At 38.3% G+C, this 12,760-nt stretch overlaps 2 protein-coding genes across 6 annotated transcripts in view; one reads left to right on the top strand and one right to left on the bottom strand.

Moving 5' to 3' along the window:
• LOC131665747 (nuclear pore complex protein DDB_G0274915-like) overlaps positions 1–12,760 on the top strand; it is a 136,904-nt gene that overhangs the window by 82,881 nt on the left and 41,263 nt on the right. For 3 of the 5 annotated variants that reach the window (XM_058937840.1, XM_058937839.1, XM_058937836.1), the window contains exon 2: positions 8,659–8,699. The exons of 1 other annotated variant lie outside the window; for it this stretch is intronic. The gene's annotated coding sequence lies outside the window, so the exon portion shown is untranslated. Of the gene's footprint in view, positions 1–7,844; positions 7,875–8,658; positions 8,700–12,760 lie in introns of those variants that run through there. One more of the 5 variants, XM_058937838.1, reaches the window with a different exon arrangement.
• LOC131665748 (major royal jelly protein 1-like) lies at positions 8,104–10,229 on the bottom strand. The gene is made up of 6 exons (XM_058937841.1): positions 10,054–10,229; positions 9,816–9,985; positions 9,543–9,755; positions 9,065–9,475; positions 8,402–8,607; positions 8,104–8,285 (listed from the first exon to the last, which is right to left on the bottom strand). The coding sequence occupies exons 1-6, from the start codon at positions 10,223–10,225 to the stop codon at positions 8,270–8,272; spliced, it is 1,188 nt and encodes a 395-aa protein (XP_058793824.1). The 5' UTR covers positions 10,226–10,229; the 3' UTR covers positions 8,104–8,269.

Below are 12,760 nucleotides of genomic sequence, written 5' to 3'. Positions count from 1 at the left end.
CATCACTGTTTGAGAACACCGAAAACAATCAAATAGACAATTATAATATTACAAGAAACAATCTATTAGTTGCATTAAGATAAAAAATCCAAAAATATATTTCATTATACGGAATCCTCGAATTTAATGGCTCAAAATAGACTTATACACGTGACCTAAAACACCTCACTCCACTAGGTAGCAAATGCGCGAGACTGATTGATGACTAACCTGTCTAGTATCTGAGTATGAAAGCTGCATCAGCGGGAAAAATTATTCACGTGTCTAAGAAAAAAAGTGTGCTTCATAATATGTTAACACATTTAAATAACAATGTTTGTCTATATTATTTTTATAATTTAAAATTAATGCTATTACTGAAGGGTCAATTAAATTTATCACAACTCCATTGATGTAAACTTTTTACTTCGCTCTAATATAGTTAACTGACATATTTCTGAATGTTGCAAACACATATTGCTCATAATGTTAGTGTAAAATATTAATATAAACCACAATATTTATATAAGAACCAGAATCTCAGATTACTTTATAACGTGTAACTTTATATATAGTAATAAATTGCTAATCTTTATACAAGAGTGCTTTACTACTGAATTGTAAAGTTTCCGACATCGTAAATCAGTATCACATTCACTTTATAGCCCTATATAATTTACGAGTATTTCATAGAGCAAAATAATTTAGAAAACAATTAACCATTTTATAGCCAACAAATTGTGGAGAATATTATATAATATTATATACCAGCAGTAGGAAAACACGAATTACTTTCAAAACCCTAAAATAATGTCAAGAAAATTTTTATTTATAAAAGGTATTAAATAAATATTTTCATATTTCCAAATTGCTTAATCGTATGACTTCAATTAGAAAATATAAATATCCAATAACTATAAAAATGAAAAGAGTCTGTCAGGTAATAAAATATATAAGAAGCGCTGAAACGACGAATTGCATGTAAGACACATATATAATTGACTCACGTTTAACATCCTGTACAAACTGTAACAAAGACCCTGTTCATTGCATAATATACGGGAGTTCTCTTGAACTGTTGTTAAAAAAAAGCTTTCAGCGAAATTAAACCAAGTTGACTTTCATATAATTTTAATTATAAATAATTAACGCAAATTAATTTTTTATCATTGAAATTTCTAAATCAAATTTTTTACTTATTCTTATGAAATATACATATTTAATAAAATATTCTGAAATAAATGTAGTAGTTTCTCTTTTCACTGAGATTGCAACACTCACGTTCAATTTCTTATATCCTTTCTTACACTTACTCTGATTCGACTGGTATTCAATTTTGCACTTTCCCAGAAGTTACATGCCTGCTAGCTATATTTGCAAAATCTTAATGGATTGTCTATACATTTGTAACGTAAGGTATTTTTATTCGCAGTGAACCAGTTTTGGATTTGGAACTTTGTGCGTGCCATACCGTTAACTTGTCCTTATTGACTTTTATCAAATAAAGTCATTCAGAGTGAGAAGTCTAGATGTTACCATTCTCATTTTAAATCCGTTGAGTCTCTATGCGAATTGCTCATGTGTGGAAATTTGCGCACGTATCTTAAACTCGTGAGCGAGCGAATGAACGTCTTCAGATGAGATTCGAGACAACCGTTGTAATGATTGGGGGTAATGGTCGAGCGTTCGTCTTCCATACGCGGTTGATTTTAATTAGTTGCAATTAGACAATGAATAACAAGAATAGTACATGTCGGAGTGATTGAGAGAGAGAAAGTGATGTGCGTAACCATATTAAATGTATCAAGAAACATCGATAATATAGTTTGGTGTTGATGGCAAACATGTCAAGTTATTTCAGCGAACTCTATTATCTATGTCTCCATCTTCTTTCCACGCATAAAAAACAGCAGTACATAAATAAATATACAAAAATAAATGAATCAGATTGATAATTTAAATATAATTATAATTTAGTATAAAAGCAAACCCTCTTCTATAATAAATACAGTGAGAGCATGAAAGCCGAAGTTATTCAGTTAATGAGAAAACTTATAGACGTCGGTAGAGAATCTTTTGCGTTTACAGTCTTAGGACATTACTTAAAAATCGAGAGATTATATTTAGATATACAGGCAAAGAGAATAATTTAAGGCTCGGGAAATTGATAAAAGCCCGAACTTGGCAGAATGAACAGCGTACAATTTAACGATCGTCTTTTGTAATAAACACGGAAACGCGAAGATAGAGAGACAGAGAGAGAGAGAGAGGGAGAGAGAGAGAGAGAGAGAGAGAGAGAGAGTTCGAACGACATGCAGTTCGCAATTAAACTTTGCCCGTTGAGGCAGCCTGTGCTACATTATGTTGCCTTTTACACTCGCAACCGACGCACCGACGCGACGCCACCGTCAACTTTAGCTGTCGCGCGTTTCGGTTCACTTTTAACTTCTTCCTTCCTTCCTTTTCTCCTTCCACCGCAATCCTCCTTCTCCCTCTCTTGTAAACTTGAGTTTCTTACTTGATTACAGCCTACTGTCGTTTATTTCAATGGATATTTTGATGAAATAAAATGAAATTTTCACAAGCTTTCAATTGTAACTCGGTTGATGCGACTGATCGTGAGAAATATCGATGTCCAACAGGAAATTCTACGGTTTTATTGAAATGCAGATTTGGAAACTTTTTCGTGGAAATAGCAAAACAATCATGCCTCCATCGCGATTCTCGATCGAGGCATATTTTTATTTAAAATAGATACGTTTGCGTCTCGCAAACGCACTCCTAGCGCATAAAAAGTAATCGGCGAGGGAAATGTCGGTGGTGATCAAACAAATGGGAATTTCGGCAAAGCTTCCGCTGGTTCGCTGGTATTCAATGGAGCGCTAATGGGCTCTGCTGCACTCTTCGGCTGGCTCTGTCGTGCAGTCGAACGGCTCAGCAGTAGCATAGCCGAGGACGATGGCGAAACAATGGCGTTTTGTTCTGGGCTGCAATCTAAATTAAATATTCGAGAGCTAAAGGTAGGTATGTGTAGCGCTTCGTCTTCGATGAAAGAAGCCTCGCGGGAAATACACAGCATATCCGGGCGTGAGCGAAAGAACTTGTTTGGCTTAAGTGCTCCCCCGCGACTGCGCCTCGGGCAAATTTCACGCCGATGCGATGCCACTGTTGCCACAGCTACCAGCTTAGCTGAATAGACGAAGCAGGACAGCGAACTGGCTGGCTGCGTCTGCGCGCTTTGTCAAGGCGACTGAGAGGCGTGCTGAGCAGTCGAACGGTAGAACAATTCTTATTTTTCTGGCCTTCTTCAACTTCTTCATCTGATTTTCAAACATTCCATATTAAAAAGCTTTGCTTGTCGTGTACAACTTTTCACATTTCGTGGAAAAATTTGGAAGCGCGATTCGCGCGTGGATTGCAAATATGTGCTCAAGAAAGAGCAATACTAGGCTGCCAAGTAAGGCAAGGCAAGGCAATCGTTAGAGTGATCCTTCTAAGCTTACCGCGACGACACGAACAGCTTAAAGCTTGCAGGCAACCATGGCCTCATCGAAACTTAGACTCACGGTAGTATTCCTTTGAGACGGGCAACTTCCGTTTTCTTAGGCTATACAGTATGCGAGAGAGACAGAGCTTTGCGAATTCGCTTGGTTTACGTTTCGGCTCTGTACTCTCGTGTCACCATCCACCAGTGACCTAGATTTATATACACCGCTTTTGTCGGAAAGCAAACTCGCAAACGCACCGCTATTTACTTTAGTTTTTCTTTTACCCAGATGACCAATTATCAATGACACTCCCACAGATTTTCAACGTATTTTCCTATTTTTATGTCCAAATAATGCTACTTTTACTTTTCTTCCTACTGTGCTTATAACTGTTAACAAGACATTCTTCATGCTGAAATATCAACGCTGCGTCAATATTGTCTTTGCATTTGGACTTGCTACGTCATGTATACTTTGCAAGTGACAGAAAACACACTCAAAAAATATCGAAGCGAACAGAGCATTGTCATTTATGAAAATCTTTGGTAAATATTAAGTTGAAAAATACTTTTCGTTTTTATGAAATATCGCAAATTATTCGAGTAAATAACCAATTCACCAGTGCGTTCATTTGAAAATAAGTTAGTTGAAATAAATAACTTTTTTTTATAAAAGATGGAATTTATTTGCCGATTGCACACGCAATATAGTTAAATTAGTGCAAGTATGCAACATCAAAACTTTTTTCATTCTATCTTTGAAGCAGTTCGATCAACTCTAAGTATATCAAAGCCATACCACCATGTTTTCACACAACGATAAAGCTGGACAAAACTTGAGCTGGAAAAGAAAAGCTCAGGCGTCAACGACGGTAAGTAGAAAAGACCAATTAAAAGTTGTTTAATTTGTTGAAAGAATTGCGCGAGTCGCGCGTGTGTGTCTGTATATATATATATATATATATATATATATATATATATATATATAGAGAGAGAGAGAGAGAGAGAGAGAGAGAGAGAGAGAGAGAGAGAGAGGCAAAGCACAAAGTTTGAAGACCTACCACGAGTACACTTACAGGCATTATGGCAAGTATACGTAGCGGCTTGCTTCAGCTCATTTTCTTCTTCGACCGCCCTTCGAAAGCCGTGGTGCACCTCTTGGATTTGTGCTTTAATCACTTATTTTTGTAACGCTTAACCAGTTTTATCTCGTTTATTTATTTTCATTTTTCAAGTAATAAAAAAATTTGTCGAGCTCTTTGTAAAAGCTAAAAATTTTTATGAAATATTTCAATAAACCAACTCAATTTTTCCCCCTCAAGAGAAGAAAAACGTTTCGATCTGAGTAGAGACAAACCAATCACGTGCCGACTATCATAAAAATGAGAAACTCGCTCGACCTTCGAAAAGCCGAGTCATATAAGTCAGAGAAAGGCATGAAAGTGCGTTTGAAATTCTCTCTCGCCAAGTACGCGCAACTGCACGACACAGCCACTGGCTTCTCGCCAACCAAGCCAAAGCGACAATGTTCCCTCACAGGTAACGTAAGCACTAACTTCATCTCGAACGCAAGTGACACGGCTTGCGCGCAAACTTGGCGCACTTTAGCTTCTCTCTGGCTCACGCACATACTACGGTCGATCACCTCGAAGTATTGGCTCCAGCTATCGTTGCGCTGTGTGAAAGGTGTTGGACTCATGTCCAATGACGATGCAGCCATTCAAGCGTCAGTGACTCCTTGACATTTCTAGGTCTCTCATCCAAATTACTCAAGGGTTGTATCGACAAAGCTAGTGCAAAGGCAGTGCGTCTGAGTCACCATAAGTATTCCTACAATGGAAGGATAAAGAGAACCACAGATTTTTAATCACCACCAAAAATTATACCTTGCGAGAAAAGGAGAGATTTTTCATGCACGCGCATCAGAACCAGAAACAATTTACTCCGCAATAAAGTTGTCACTCATCACTTAGCCACGGTATTTCCAGCGTAAGCCAACGTGTCGACCACATTTCCCAGTGGAAGTGCAAAACAATTACACGACCGAGCAAGAGAAGAGAGTGAGAGAGAGAGATAGAGAGGGGGGGGGGGAGGGTCGGTAGCTTTTGTAGATGTCGCGTTGAATATTTGAGGTGGACGTTGGCAGCGAGTGAAAATCCACGATATAACGAATAGTCGACAAAGATACGCGAAACGCATCCGCGTGAAGCCGAGTGTAAACTGTCCGTACGCGCGGGCCCATCTTGACATTTCATTATGAACAATGAAGACTTTGCAGCGCATTCGCATATCCCTTGGGAAATATGCTCGGTCCATTAATACGCTCGCCTCTCGTATGCTACCTACAAACGGGATATAAGCTTTGCCCCAGCAGCAACGATGCGCGCAAGCTACCACAAATTATTCATGGACTTCGATTAATGTGCCCGCGTGTCGCACATCAAGAGACACACGCGAATTGACCGTATGATTTTCAAGCAGTTTACCGTACTCGCGCGTTCACTCTCTGGTCTGCGCTGATTCGTCTGTACAGATGATCAATGGCTTTCGAATGAGACTTGTCTAATTTTGAAATTACAACCAGTACCGCAAATTATTGTAATGTAATTTTAAGGGTATCACACGTGTACCACTTTCGATATCAAAACCATCAATGTCAAAAATGAAATTAATATTACACTCTGTAACAATCGATCACTGAAAACAAATAATACTCAAATATATGATTATCATAAGATTTTCAAATAAACGGGTACACGTGTGTTATTTCATCTTCGGCTGCACAGCTGCAAGCTGCTTGACCTTTCAGAGAGTTGTGAGGTGTGCGTGCATATTCATACGTCGCTTGGGTGGGCCGCGCTTTGTATATCCAAAATACGACCACTACAGTATAAGAAGACTCGCGTCATGCGGAGGTCGGCACTTGTAAAGCTACAATGGCTATAAAGCACAGCAAGGTTCACTTCAACTGCAGTCGTAGAGAGATGTGCAGTTTATATGCGCCTTACTTCAAACGAAGACTTTACCGTCGGCATTGATTTTCTCGTTAAAATCATATAGAATGTGTATTAGAATTCATTTCGAAATTCGCGACCAGATGTTAAAATGTGTGTTTTAGACGACTCTGATTGCAAAAATCATATCTATTAGTAACTATTAGTAGCTATAATATTGATTGCTTTTCAAAATTTTAACATACACTGCGAAAAACTTATCCTATACAATCTTATCATTACTGAATCTTTACATAACGAACAAAATATCGTCTCAGCAATATATTGTAACCTTGATATATATATAGATACAGCGTTTCATCGAATATTCGGAATATTGAGAGACAACAAAAAATAACTATCATAAATAGCATCATAGCAATAAGCTAAAAACATTTTCGGATAATATTATTATTTAATATTAATGAACACCAAGAAACATAATAAATAAGGAGAGCCACAATTGATCGGTTGACAGATTCACTTTAACCGATATAGTCCGTATATGCACTAGAGAGAGCTTGACGACTCATAATTACAGCGCGTTGGCGTATGACCAGTATAAGTATACTCGTATATATAACTGGCAAGTAGGTTACGTTCCTAACTGAATTATCATGAAACTCATAAACGACCTTTGGTGTGCTTCGGACTTTCGACTGGCTGTAGAGCATTTAGTACGGCTCAATACATGCTTGATGCCCGGCTATTACGTCGAGGGACTGAATTGTTCAACGTTGATATCGTCGTACAGTTAACCTTTACACGATTAAAAGTCCGAATGTAAAACTTGTTTAGGTGTGCGATTGCATTTAATTTCTGTAAATGGGGCGAGAGAAACGATGTGCCCTCGGATCAAGAATATCAGGCGAACTAGAGTTGCGAAATATTCATATAGTCTGAAAAGTGAGAGAAGGCAAGGTGGGTGCGTGGGAATTCAATTAATAATATCCTCTGAAGTGTCACTAATTTGACATGGGAGCAGGTCATTACTATTGTTCGGAAAATCTGGTAGAGCAATGTATCTTCTCTCTCTCTCTCTCTCTCTCTCTCTCCCTCTCTCCCCCTCTCTGCTTCTCTTGACGTTCAATCTATACGCGTTCTGTCACTCACTCGTCTACCTGTATATTTAACTTACGTACACAAACGAGAGCAGCCAGGCACGTATGAATACGTTTGGAGCCGCAGCCCGTTGGTCGTTTCGCGACGGCACAGACGATTAATTTAGGATAATGCTAATCACTAATTGCTAGGCGCGCAATTGGTGTCGCGAACCCACAGATTCGCTGGATCAGAGCTGCCCCTCTCTCCACTAACGCTTGCGATTAGTCACATTTAGCTCGTCGAGAGTGCGTGATGAATGGAAATTCGAGAGCGCCCACGCGCACAAATCCCACTGGGAAAACAGAACCTGCGTAAGCAAATAGTCCAACAACAATTTCTCTGGCGGTTCGGCTATATTCTAAAATACCGATCGTTAATGATACTTAATTATTAGATTCCACGAGTTACTTACTAGGACACTTACTTTTATTTATTTTTCTTTTGTATTTTGCGTGCTGGATAAGTGGATGGTTACATGGATTTGAATTATCGGGAATTCCACGAGACGAAAATAAGCTACGGAATTTACATATTGCCATTTATTCCAATTGAATTGCGTTTATGGTTCACACTTTCTACCTTTTATGAGAATTTCTCGACCGTCCAAATTATTGTCAGTTTGACAATAATTAAAACGTTAAAATCATTTGAATATCCGAGAGTTCTAAGTACCGTTCCATTACTTTCATTGTATATTGAACTTCGACTAAAATTTATCGACACTGTTCAAACGTAAAATCATTAATAAATATTTATTTTTAATATTCTACTACAAATAAGTAACAATATCTGCAATCTTCAATCTTATATGAGAAGAACTGTAAATTAAATAATTTACCAACAGTTTGAGTCCCTTTGTAGATTTCTAATTGAAGCTTTCATCATCCTAAAGTTGATTTCATCAAGTTTTCGCGATCCATTAATAACTTTTTGTAATCGGATTGAAAGAGCCCATAATTCTTCTTCTCCATTAGTTATCGATTCCGGATAAATTTTCAAACTACTAACGTACTGAAGCCTTCTGTTATCAATAATAATAGAACTCTGCAAAACTCATAAATAAATTAGTGACCAATATATTTCTTTCTGTTTCAGTTACAGTCAGAAATTAAATGTTTCCACAGTGTATTAATCAGGTAAATATTCACAAGTCTAAGAATAGTACTAACTTACCAAATAGATTTGCTCTTGAAAAAGTGTTTATAAAAGATTTGAATTACTTATCTTTATTAAGGATAATGAAGATTAGGAAATATAACTACGGTTAAATGAGAAATGTTTTGTCTTATAAAAATCATTTAATTGTTACTATATTTTCGAATTCGGGATTGATGATTTGTATTCTATTCAATTAATTTTCAATTTGTGAATTGACTTGAAAGACCCTTTTAAATATTTAATAAATAATAGAGAAAAAAATAAAACCAAGGCTTACCATTGGTCGACTATCTCATTAACATTAGAGAGAAAGGTAAGATATAATAAATGTAAATATACTTACAATATTTCCTACATCAGGCGATTTCGAATGATTCCAGCAACTAATTGTATTATCTGCTTGCGCAACCAGCAGAGCTTTTCCATCGATCGTCCATCGGAAAGCTGTCGGCTGCTTCCGCAATACTTCGTAAGCAGCTTCTACTTCCGGTTTTTCTCTTCCGTGAAATACCTCTGCCAACAAGGTGGCATTGAAAGCAAATAAATTACGTGACGCTAGGGGAGCAAATACCAAATAATTTGAATTATGATCCAAGTCCATCGGCACAATTCCGCCGTGCAAAGTAAACGTTTCGCCGGAAATGTTGAAATGCGTTTCATTGTCAACTGGTTCAAATTCAGGCCCCGTTAAACGTACGAAATTCGTGCCATTAAACATTATTAATGCGTAGCCTTCGGAATCCGCCATATATACCTATTAAAAAGATTTAAATTTTATCCCAGTATGCGGGCATATAAAGAATGATTCAATTGTTACTTACAGTTTTGAGTTTACAAGTTTGTTCATCGACATGAACAATCGGCGTAACTAAAACTCCCATGCCATTTTGATCTTGTGAAATATCTTTTGGTATTTCATGCTTTTCTATTAAGCGGTCAGTTCGTAGATCAAATACCAGTAGCTTAGCGTTACAGATCTGCGTGTGATCAATGCGTCCAGTGTCTAATACCCAGAGACGATTGCAACTGTCTATCTGAAATTGAAAACATGGTCGATAAAAATAACTGTATTTAATGCTAAATGTTCAACTGACCGTAATAGAACGAGCATTAGTAATATTATTGCAATTGTTCGAATCCAAAAACCACGTCGAGTTAGGATACGGAGCAAGTAAAGGGCCGTAATCCTCATACTGATTTGTGATTGTTGTCAGGCTCATAGGAACATACGGTGTTGCGATAACAGTGAGGAAAATACGGCCATCTGTTGGGAAAATATATAATTTATCTAGCGTTGTCAAAGTATATAAAAAATGTTGTTGCCTTGTATACCTTCAGCTTTCTCAAAGTCATATGGCACTGCTTTGCTCATGTTGTAGTGTTCGAAAATTTTCAGTGAATCGCGGGTATAATTAACTTGTTTCCATTTATAGACGGTTACTAACTCGGAGTCAGTGACTTTCGTCAGCAGAATAATCAAAAAGAGAAAATAGTAATAATTCATTCCTGCTAAAACTGCGACTCTATTAACTCTCGAACTATGCATTCACTGACTTATATGCTGACTTTCGTGCTACTGAATTTCAGAAAGTATAGAGCGATAAGATAAATTAGACTGAGATTGAAGCGTTACATTTAACGGTCAAGACGTTCATATTAGTCATCGAATAATGATGTCACAATGATTCATAATAACATTACGCTTGGAATTTCCATAATGTTGAAGGCTAATTTTTACAAAAAGCATATGAAAGTTTTGTGAAGCAATGAAAAACGTGCATCTGACACTTACGCAAGAAAATTGAATGTCAGAGTCAGAGTGGATTATTTGCTGCCGATGCATACGTAAATCACCTTGTTGACTTTTCCTTCGGTCTACGTGCAGCTTGGAGTGTAGCAATGATGATGCTGCCAGCTGCTGCTACATCACTGAAACAATATCGCGGCCCAATCAGTGTTTGCTCTTTTTCGCGCTTGTCTTTTATCATTATTGGTATTTCACAATTACATCCGAAATTCATGACTACGAGATGGTTTTTTTATCTCTGACGTTGGAAACTGGATTGCTACGCGTAGTAAAATGTCGTTATGTTTTTACATTATTTACTGGAAAATCCGGAATAATAGTTGAAAATTGATGTTCGCAATATTATTATTGAAAAATAACGCGACAATGTATCATGAAAAAACTTTCCTCGTTGCCATCAGTCGATTTGCACGACTATAAGAAAAGAAAGAACTTTGAGCAAACGACTCGATAGTTTCAAATTGCACAGCTTAATTTTACGAATAGCTGATAATCTCATAGAGCCTGTGGCTCTGCGTTACGAGAAACTCGTTGAATTTGAAAGTTGCGGCGCCACAGTGAGGCTTATCGAAAGTTTGCCCCGCGTCGTATGAAAACTGGCGCGTGCGCGCGAGACAAAGCTTGGAAAAAGTAGGACAACGTCTAATTAGCAGGTGAAAGTTGAAGAAAAAAAAGCCTTGGCGGGTAAATTAATTAAAGGCGCGAAAGCTCGAAATTACAGCAAAGCGGCGCGCATAACGGCCTTAGCAAAGAGGGAAAAAGGATAGCCGAGCTCTCTGATAAAAATGGTGCAATGCCGTTTTAGCATTAATACCATATTAGCCGTGGAAGAAGAGAAAGAAGAGAAAAGGAGGTTATTCGACCTTAGAGCAGCCTTAAATTTTACTTTCTACGCGCAAACTGTTAAAAGCAAAGTTGTTTGCATGCTTTGTTTTATCATTTTATCATGGTTAACGTAACGACCGCTGTAGGGTGCACCTGCATTATTACACCCACTTCTAGGGGCTTCATTCTTAGCGATCTATCCTTTATATGCTCCTCTTCCACTATTTCTTTCTGCGCAGCTGCGTGAACAAAGATTTTTGCAGTCCGTCAATGATCAATCGAACAATAGAACCAAAGCCACCAATGGAACGAAAATCTAAAGCTGAAACGAATAGTCGTCATGGGTTATCATAGAAAGCTTGGAAAAGGATGCAAAGATCGTCGATTTCGATGCAAAACACGAAGTGAAAAAAAGAAAAAAAGGAAGCGAAAACCTGAACCGAAAGCGCGCCCGAACTATTCGTCGTCAATTGAAATAGCAATAGGGTTATCTCGCATTCGCGAGGGCAGGCCAACAATTGTCACGCGTATCTGACCCGTCACACAGAGCGTATTAATTAAATTTGCGAGAGCCATCCCGTCGGTCGCCTGTCACAACAATGCCTGCCACATAGCCATTTCCTCGCGCGACAATACATAAAACACGGACAATTCGCTAACTCGTATTCTCTCTACGCGGAAACGTCGTTCGTCTACTCGTCGAGACAACTGCTCAAGCGCGCATATCCTTCAACTACATATAATCGTGCACATACGCGCACTTGATCGACATACCACCGCCACGCCTCACGCCTCTTCCCAGGAGACTTGCTGTGAGAGCTTTACACTTTGAATCAAAGTTTAAGCGCGGCGGCGATGTCGCCACGTTGACTACGTGCAAAATTTGCGACACGTTCGTCGAGGTGACAAAGTCGACGCATGAGAGAGGTGCGAACGATTACGCGCGTGTACGGGATGTGCTTAGACAGTCGAAGCGCTCGTTGTGCCTATTGCTGCTTCACCTTCACTTATGAGCTCATTAAAACTTCAACCAAGACCAACTCTCAAAAATTCAGAAAATTTATCAGCATCATTGACAATCGACATCAATTCTTCGTGTAAACTATCATAATTGAAATTAATGCAGAGTAATCAATCGCTTATAAATGAAAAGGTACTTCGCTCGTGCGAGAAAGACAGCCGCAGATCTTGAAGCCGATTAGACAAAGTTCAACGCTCACGCGGCTAAACTGTCCGAGTGGTATTCGAGCTGACACTGACATCACTAATATCCACCGTTCTCACGCGATTTTTATTAGCCAAGTTTCAAAAGGCTGGACAGAGAGATGGCAATTACTCTACAGTGCGTGCTGCGTTTAATGGAATTCTGTATTTATATTTTCGGCAGCGTCACTTTTTTAATCTTTC

Source organism: Phymastichus coffea, unplaced genomic scaffold, assembly GCF_024137745.1.
Source record: "Phymastichus coffea isolate CEN01 unplaced genomic scaffold, Cenicafe_Pcof_1.1 PCOF00054, whole genome shotgun sequence".
Taxonomy (NCBI): Eukaryota; Metazoa; Arthropoda; class Insecta; order Hymenoptera; family Eulophidae; genus Phymastichus; species Phymastichus coffea.
Note: the sequence above shows the minus strand (reverse complement) of the source record. Positions and strands in the feature narration are given on the sequence as shown.